The 9,449-nt window shown below is 45.4% G+C and overlaps 1 protein-coding gene across 1 annotated transcript in view; it reads left to right on the top strand.

Moving 5' to 3' along the window:
- The window catches only part of ALKBH3 (alkB, alkylation repair homolog 3 (E. coli)), a 55,148-nt gene extending 45,699 nt beyond the window's left edge, over nt 1-9,449 (top strand). Inside the window, exons 8-9 of the mRNA XM_006896752.1 lie at nt 8,475-8,573; nt 9,339-9,449. Coding sequence (XP_006896814.1) covers nt 8,475-8,573; nt 9,339-9,431 — 192 coding nt within the window. The 3' untranslated portion in view covers nt 9,432-9,449. The remainder of the gene's footprint in view (nt 1-8,474; nt 8,574-9,338) is intronic.

Genomic DNA, 9,449 nt, shown 5'->3' with positions numbered 1-9,449 from the left:
ACACACACACACACACACACACACACACACACACACATCCCCTCCCCTCCCCCACAGTCCACTCCACTATGCAGCTTTCATTCAGGATTCTTGTAAATCAGAGTGAAGCTAGGCATTCACTGTCCCCTGGCCTTTTTCTGCCTAATCCTGTCTTCTTCACCTCACCCCTGCAAGGGCTTCCTCTCCCCGTTGTAGGAAACTGAGTCTGTAGAGTTGAAGCTGTCTGACAGGACTAGGAAGCAGCAGACCGTTCAGACCCAGCTCTGCTCCCTGAATCTGCATGCTTTGCCTCTGCCATGTGGAGTTCAGGTGGGATTGTTGGCAGGCACCTCGGGGGTCCTGACTAGGGGAGGGGGCTCCTGCAGGGCTGAGAGCTCACCTCACACCCTCCTGCCACAGCTGGGCGGGATGCCTCTTCTCGTCCTTGGCTTTCCAGTGCATCCAGCAGGCGTCCTCTTTCCATAATCAGCACTGGAATCTCCTTTCAGGAGCTCTGATGGCTTAGTGAAAAGGAACTGCACTGCCAATCCAAAGGCACATAGTTCAAATCCACCAGCTGCTCTGTGGGAGAAAGATGGGCAACCTCCTCCCATGCAATTAACTGCCTCTAAGACCCCCCCATAAGGGTCACCTATGGGTTAGTTCCAAATCAATGGTACGCAAAAACAATCCACTATTGATTAGAAACCTTAAAAATAACAATAAAGTGAATTAACTTGTATTTTGCATTGTATGTTATATGTTAAGAAGCTCTGATGGCGTAGTGGTACGGCAGGGAGTTTGAATCTACCACCTGCTTCATGGAGGAACAATGGATTCTCCTCCCATGAGATTTACAGTCTCAGAAAGCCCAATATGAGTCAGCTGTGAGTCAGTTCTGACTCAACAGCAATGAGTTTGGTCCTTTGCATATTATGTGTATTATATACTGCACCCACATAAAAACTGCATTTTCAATATGAGATTTAAAAGTATTTCACACACAAAAAAAATAGGTTTCACACCTGTGGGAATAGCTGCAGTGACAGCTTTGTTAATTAATAAGAATTAATTAATTACTCTGTTTTACAATGGCCCTTACACTTAAATAATTGATCTTGAATGGTGGACACACGTAGCTGCAGGCCTCGACCTACTGGACCTATCAAACAATTCATCTTCTCTTGTAAAGTCATGACTTCTCTCTGCTTTTTGGGAACATTTTGAGCATTACTTGTGGCACTTTGTATGCATCCCATACTGTTAGTCAAGGTTTACAGTATTGCACTGAACACAATAAAAAATATGTTAAGTGCTGTCAAGTTGACTACAGACAGCTCATAGCAATCTTGTGAACAGTGGGTCTGAGCTCTGCCCTATCATGTACCATCCTCATCATCTCTCATGTACTTGGATCCATTGCTACAGTTATTCTGTCAATCCATTTTGTTGAGGGTCTTCCTCTCTTTTGCTGACCCTTCACCTTTCCAAGGGCTAGTCCCTTCTAACAACGTGCCCAAAATAAGTGAGACAAAGCCTCACCATCCTTGCCTCCAAAAACCACTGTGGCTGTACCTTCTCAAGGATGTATTTGATCTTTTGGAGGTCCCTGGCATGTTTAGTACTCTTCTCTCCAACACTGCAATGCAAAGGCATCAATTCTTCTGTCATCCTTAGTCACTGTCCTATTTTTACATGCGTAGCGAGAAATTGAAAATACCATAGCTTGAATCAAATGCATCTTAGTCCTTAAATTGACATCATTGCTCCTTAACACATTATTGAGGTCCTTGACATATTTCCCTCATGAAACATGTACATGTTTTGACTTCTTGACCGCTGATACCATGGGTGTTGATTGTGGATCCAAGCACGATGAAATCATTGGAAATGTCAATCTTTTTTCTCATCATAATATTGCCTGTTGGCCCAGAGGTAAGGATTTTTGTCTTGATGTTGAGATATAATCCATACTAAAACTATAGTCTTTGATCTTCTGCAGTAAGCACTTCAAGTCCTCTTCTCTTTCAACAAGCAAGGTTGTATCTCTTCAAAACTTTGGTTGTTGATGAGTCTTCCTCTGATCCCAAGGTCATATTCTTCTTCATAAAGTCCACCCTCCTGAATGATTTGCTCTGCATATAGATTTTAAATTATTTTAAATGATGCTGTGTTCCTTTGCTCTGTTCCCAAAACAGCTTCTTGGTCTAAGTATAGGTTTTGCTTGAGCACAATTAAGTGTTCTAAGATTCCCATTTTTCTCAGTGTTAGCCTCAATTTGTTGCAATCCACACAGCCAAAAATGCCTTACCAAAGTCAATAAAACACAAATATCCTTCTGGTATTTTCTGTTGTCATCTAGGATCCATCTGACATCAGCAGTGATATCCCTGGTGCCTGGAATTTCTGGTAGTTCTTTGTCAAGGTTTTGGTCTAGCCATTTTTTAATAGTCTTCAGAAAGATTTCACTTGCATTGTGATATTAGAGAGATTGTTCAATAATTTCCACATTCTCTTGGATCCCCTCTTTTGAGAATGAGAACTTCCAGTGAGTTGGCCAGGTAGCTGTCTTCCAAATTTCTTAGCATAGCCTGGTAAGCACGTCCAGAGCACCACAATTCCTGCGGTACACGATTTACTGGAGAGACAAACTGTTCGCATGCAATTGATTAGCATCACACTCATTTAAGAAACACGTTTGAATGTACCCTTACTGCTCTAAGGTCAACTGTACTGTTCAAAATTCAAAGTACTTGATGTTCCATGCACATTTGTGTCGGTGTGTTTTGTATGAACCCTGGATGGAAGAATTAAAGGTGACTTGTAGAAAAACTTTCTTGTCGTTTTCCTCAACCCTTTACTCCGTCATATTTGTTTGATATGTACAGTGGCACCGTGTGTCTTTCTAAAGAGCAGAAAGACAAAGTGGAGTTCGTCAGAGTAGACAGGCAGGCCCTGGACGAGTAATGACAGTATTTACCTTCTTGAACTTTTATTACAGAAATTACAGTGACGGTGATTTTAAAGTTGGTCATTTCTCACATGTATTTTTAGGATAAGAAAAAGGTCCAATTAGATCTCAGACAATGTGCATTCCCTTTCCAGTGACAAGGAAAACACTGAATTTCCTGCCTGGTTAGGAATGACATAACAAGAAATAGACCCAGACCTTTTTTTCTTCCCCTAAAGAGCATTCTGTCAAAGGAAACAGAATAGAGTACCATCTTGATGAGGTGGCGATGAGAGTTGTGGAACTTTGGGAAGCCCCCAGCATTCCTTGCAGAAGAGTAATTAAGTAGTATTCACACGGATGGGCTGTGAGTGGGAAGGAAATGAGATTGTGCATCAGCATTAGTATAAGAAAAAAATATCTATTTTGCTCCCTTCATTCTACTTGTGAGGTTTTGACTATGAAGAAAAGCAAGATCATCAATAATAAAACCCACCCTGCGGGTTGAATGCAATCCTAAAAACTTCTTTTAGCTCCAATCAGAGATGGAAAATTTTCTCCTCAGCCATGGGGTATTTTGGGTGTGTTTTGTTTTAAGCAAAGTCCTCAGTCAATCAAAGGGGTTACAGAGTCGTGTTTTGGTAACTTAACCATGCTTAATGGCCGTGAATGCTGTCCTCTAAACAGTCCGAGCCAGCCTGCCACTGTTGCTTATCCATTTATCAACTTGAGGCTTTATGCACAGCCACGTGAGCTGTGCTGGCTTTTTATCTGCTTCCTGAGTGGAAAAATCTCCGTGCAGCTTGGTAAAGCTCAAGGGTGGCACTGTATCTGCTGCCTCTCCGGCCTCAGAAGAAGAAAGAAGCATTTGTGACTTCTGTTGCCGGGGCAGGATCCCCTGCCCTCTTCCTAGCCTGTCTCCATCTGCAAATTAGGAATGCGCTCTCTAAGCCAAGGGTGTTGGAAGGAATAAATATCAGGCAGCAAAGGAGTGACATCACCTCTCACAGAGGGGGCTCTGTGTGTCACTGGCTCCGTGCTGCCCGTCAGAGGGACTTTTCCCTGCGTGAAGGCTCACCCTCGTGTGCTTTTTCTGTTACGGCTTGTGGCTCCATTGGGTGTAATGTGTTCAGAGGCAGTATGGGGCTTTCTCTCATGTGAGAGATTGAGTGAAATATGGATCTGTCAAACACTGCTTTCTGTCAGTCCTGATGTCAGTGCTGATCTTCCCCCCCACCTTTTTTTTTTTTAATCTTTCCCTCTTGTACTTGAAACTCTTGTTCATTAGCTCAGTCTTATTCTGGCCTCACTTTCCCAAGAGTTTGAAGGCCTGGCTCTTCTCCTTTGTTGACTCTATCACCTCCTCAGAATGCATTTAGTGTTCCAAAAGGTCTTTATCTCTGCATTGTCTTCCTGGCGTGGTGAAGCGTCTTTGCTCTCTGTTTCACGCCCCTGTGCTGGTGTCTGTGATTGGTAGGTTAAGGACCTGTGATATCCATGAGTATGTGTGTAGAGTGTAACAGAATAGTCTGCATCTAGCGATGTGTAGCTGTGCCCTGAACGCTGACTTCCCCACCTACATCAGGTGGTCTCATTGTTGTTGGGTGCCGTCAAGCCGACTACAGCTCACAGTGGTCCTGTGAACAGTCGATCTAAGGATCGCTGTCTCCTGCACGGTCCTCAGGCCCTCTCACATCCTGAAGCTCGCTGTGGCGTAGTCACTGCTCTCCAGCAAGCCTTGGCACCTCTAGGCTCATGAACAGCACATTCTCTTCTGGTGCCTTTTCTTTGATAGGTCGAGCTTCTCCTCTGTCAGATATATTTCTTTCAGGGAGTAGCCTTTCTCTTTCCTGAAATGGAGCTGGTCCCTGGGTGGTGGGTTCACTCTCCCACAGCTCTCTGCCTGGCTGGAGTCAAGAGGCAAATGTTATGGTAATTACTTAGGACTGAAGAGGAAAGATGGCAGGCACAATTAAAATCAGTCACTGAACCCAAAAGCTGTTTCAAAAATAACCTCCATCTTCTGCTTGTAAACGATGGGCCTCTGCTTGACAGAGTCACTGTCAGGGCTTGGGGCCTGGAATTTCGACTGTTTATGCAAGTTCATTTTTGTTTTGGTTGTGATTTTCCTGTGGGAAATCATTGTAAACAGTTACATTTTCTGAAGCACCTCTACAATAATAAACATAAACACAATATTGCACTGAAAATCCATCGTGCAGTAACCCACAGTAACCCCTTGCATCGACTTTGAAGCAGATGAATGGATGCACCCATGAGTTCTGTCTAGAATTGGAGGTGGTGAAACTGGGAAGGCATCAGGCTGTCCTGGACTCAACTGTTGACATGCTCCATATTGCTGAGAACAAGGAAGTTGCTTAATGCTCCCCTTTGTCAGTTCTGAAGGAAGAGGAGCACCACCTGTTGGTTGCGTCTCAGGCTGCTCTGCAGGCTTACGACAGTATTAGACATAAGTTGACTTTGAGCTCATTGGAAGAAGCCAAAAATCCAGCCATCCCCACTGCCACTGAGTCAGTTCTGACTCCTCACGACCCTAGAGGACAGAGTAGAACTACCCCATGGGGACTCCTGGTCAGGAACCCTTAGCAGAGCAGGCTGCCACATCTTTCTCCCATGGATCAGCTCATGGATTCAGATTTCCAGCCGGTTAGTTGGCAGCCAAACACGTTAAACACCAGGACTCCTTCTCTCTGAGAGAAAGAGATTGTGTAACTACAAGGCATTGTTGTTGTTATGTGCCATTGAGTACAATATCCCTGAAACTTGGTCTGTCCTGCTCCATCCTTACTGTCTCTGGCACACCCACCCCCATTACCCCAGTCACTGAATCAATCCATCTCATCGAGGGTCTTCCTCTCTTGTGCTGTCCTTCCACCCTTCCAGTATGATGTCCCTCTCCAAGTATGATGTCCCTCTCTAAGGACTGGTCCCTCCTTGCAACATGCCGAGAGTATGTCAAATGAGGCCTCGGAGTCCTTGCCTCCAAGGAGCAGCCTGGTCTCACCCTCTCCGGTATGAACCTGATTGTTCTCCTGGCAGTCCATGGTATGTTCAATACTCTTCTCCAGCACCACAGCTCAAAGGCACCAATTCTCTTTCTGTCATCCTTAATCCTAGTCCAGCTTTCTGATGCATAGCAAGTGATTTCAAAGACCATGGCCTGGATCAGGTGCACCTTAGTCTCCAGACTGATATTATACTACTAAATTTTCAGGGGTTGTGATCCATCCTCAAATGCTGAAACATCCAGTCTTAGTTTGATAACTATTCTAGTCCAATCAGCATTCTCTTCACTGAGAAAAATATCTTGACTGTTGTCTGTTCTGGAAGGTGACAAGACTATGTCCAAGGCACGAAAGTAGCCACAGGAAGAGCTATGCTGCATTTACCAAAGAAACCAAGGGGTGAACTTTAGCTTAAGTTGTGACAAGGGGAAGCAGAACTCGTTGCCCTGCCTTGTTTCAAAGCCATTTCCTTGCACTGAAAATGTCAAAAGGCACTATACAGAATGAAGCACACGTAAGGAGTTCTGTGTAAAGAAGACTTAATTTTGTAAAAACGGTGTTGCCAGTGTGAGGCAGCCGAGTGTGACCTCCACTTACTACATGAGGAGGAGCAGTCCTCATCCACAGTATCCACGACCCAGACCTATCCCACGAGGTCAGACACGCCCCACACCTCTGCAGGGGCCCTCTCTCCACTGTGGTACCAGCCGTGCCTCCAAGCGCTCATACTGCTCTGCTGCTGATGGTGCTAATCCACTGCAGTGGCCACACAGTGCTCACCAACCATCCGCACATTTAGGGGATTTGTCGGGGAAGTTAACAGGTGACACAATTCAACTTAGAAACTGGATATAGTTTTTCAGTCAGAACAGCTTCATAGCTGTACTTGCAGGTCCCCTAACTTTCAGCCTCTTGGCTCCGGGTCAGTTCCACAGCTTTCTTAGTTCTGTCAATCATTGCATCCCTCTGCTCAGTCCTCCAGGAATCTTGGGTGGAGCCCCCAGCTCTGGCTCCAATTCAGCTCTGTCTCATTTGGAACTTGCCTTTGCAGCTACTGCTGCTTCTGCTGTTGCCCTGGTCTAGATCTTGGTGTGACTTGTGCCAGAAATCCCTGTAAAAATGGATATGCACTATGTTCTCTGCTGCTTGCTGATTGGTGATGAGATTTCCCATTTTTTGCCTCTAAATTTGTTCAGTTTAAGCCTAGCAGGATGGCAAGACTGACCAGATTCCTCGTTCGTGGTTGTGCATCTTATTGGCACTCAAAAGGTGCTGTTCACAGTTGCAACCAGAATATTCCGTGAAGGCAAAGATGATGAAGCTTCCTTACCCACATTTGGACATATTGTTAGGAGAGGCTATTCCTTGGCAAGGGGCATCATGTGTGGAAAGGCAGAGGGTTAGCAAAAGAGAGGAAGACCCTCAAAGACATGGATTGACACAGTGACTGCAGCAATGAACTTAACCATGTCAGGGATGATGAGGATGGCACAGATCTGTTGTTCGTAGGGTCACTATGAGTCACACTTGACTTGATGGCCCTTAACAACAACAACCCAGCCATGTGGTGAAAATCAAAGCCAGCAACTAGGAAAGATATTTTGAACAATCAATCAACTATGTTACAAATTTCTTAATAGGCCAGAATGGATTTGCATATTTTGGATGTTGGTGGTAATTGTTGTGGTTATTATGTGCCAGCAAGTCACCTGCAACTCATAGCAACCCTTTGTATAACAGATTTGAACCCTCTCTATCCTGAGCCAGTCTCATGGACTTTGACACACCTAATGCCATTGCCCCAATTATTCTGTCGGTTCGTCTCATCCAGAGTCTTCCTCTCCTGGCTGGCCCTCCACTGTCCTGAGCATGGCATCTTTCTCCAAGGATTGGTCCCTCCTGGCAACATACCCAAAGTATGTCAGATGTAGCTTCAAAATCCTTGCCTCCCCCAAGGAGATACTTGCGTTCACCCTCTCCAAGACATGTAATATGTGCCAATCTCTGGCTCACATATAAGTTACACTGACTTTACCAGAATATATTACAGGGAGTGTTGATGGTACAGTAATTAAGAGCTTATCTAATAACCAAAAGCTTGATGCGCCAAAGCCTTTCCATAGGGTAAAGGGCAATCTGCCTTGGAAGTCCTATGGGGCAGTTCTGCTTTATTCCATAGGATTTCCACGAGTTAGAAATTAACTTGATATTAACTTGAAAGCAGTAAATGTTGGTTGGAGCTGGTATACGTTATAGCAAAAATGTCCTATAACCTCAATTGGCTGCCTCACAACACTCCATAGCAGGGACTTTTGATCATTCCCTATTTTCCCAATGTGTAAATCAAACCCAGAGAGGCAACATTACTTGCCAGCGGTCACACGGCTGCTTCGTGGCACAACCAGTGAACCCCCGCTGTCTGGCCAAGGAGGAGAGGCTTCCATTTCTTTGACCAATCAGATTCTGGCTCATCAGGATCTCAGAAGCAGAAACTCACTGTGATAAATGCTGTTTTCTAGGAAGACAATGGAGACTACACGTATGTGGAGAGAGTGAAGATCCCTTTGGATCATGGGACCTTGTTAATCATGGAAGGGGCCACCCAAGCTGACTGGCAGGTCAGAACACACAAGTAATGGGATCATGGTCCCTGGAGGCCTCTTCCTGACTGATTCAGGATTCTGATTTCCATAGGAAATGTGAGGAAAATAAGATACTTTTATAACAAGCAAGAGACAGAAAGGTTGGCCCCTAGGCATTTTGATGCTGTTAACAACCAGCACAGCCTGTGGCAGCAGTGCTGTCTCCTGGGGCAGCCTGTGAGGAGGAAATGTTCCCTCCGCCCTGTCCAGTGCAATGAGCCCCGTGCAGTCGCCACTGGCCACCTCTGCTTACTGACCTCTTGAAATGTGGCTGTTGTGCTGAGGTACTGGATTTTGCTTCATTTGAATTTGTTTAAATACTTCCATTACCTCGCTTCCATTCCAAATCCTTCCATTCCTGGCTCCTCTGCAGGCCAGGCTGCTTCTTAAAGTGCACGAGTGCAAGAACAGTTAGCATGAGAGAGCAGTCTCTTGCGTCCTCTTCGGTCTCAGCCATTTGTGCGTTTGGTTTTCTCTAATGAGATTTGGAAACGTGGCCAAACTGCAGGGAAGAGCAGTTAGGAAGGATGGAGATATCTGACGGCGAGTTCCTGTCTCGCTGTGGTCAGTGGGGATGAGAGTCACATGACAGAAGGAGGACTCGCCCCCCTGGGCTCCCCGTGGGTCATCTGAGGGGAAAAAATCAAAGTGTATTTAATGTCCTCGTAAACACAGCTTGGGCTTTGAACTGAAATGTTGTGTATGTTTGTGTGCAAGAGTCATCTCTGTGTTTCCATTTAGCATCGAGTTCCCAAAGAGTACCACTCACGAGGGCCAAGAGTAAACCTGACCTTCCGGACGGTTTATCCAGACCCCAGGAGGGCGCCCTGGTGAGGTGAGACCCCAGAGAGA

Source organism: Elephantulus edwardii, unplaced genomic scaffold (genome assembly GCF_000299155.1).
Source record: "Elephantulus edwardii isolate Elephantulus edwardi_28Jun2011 unplaced genomic scaffold, EleEdw1.0 scaffold00189, whole genome shotgun sequence".
NCBI lineage: Eukaryota > Metazoa > Chordata > Mammalia > Macroscelidea > Macroscelididae > Elephantulus > Elephantulus edwardii.
The sequence above is the reverse complement of the archived record's forward strand: the minus strand, read 5'-3'. Positions and strand labels throughout refer to the sequence as shown.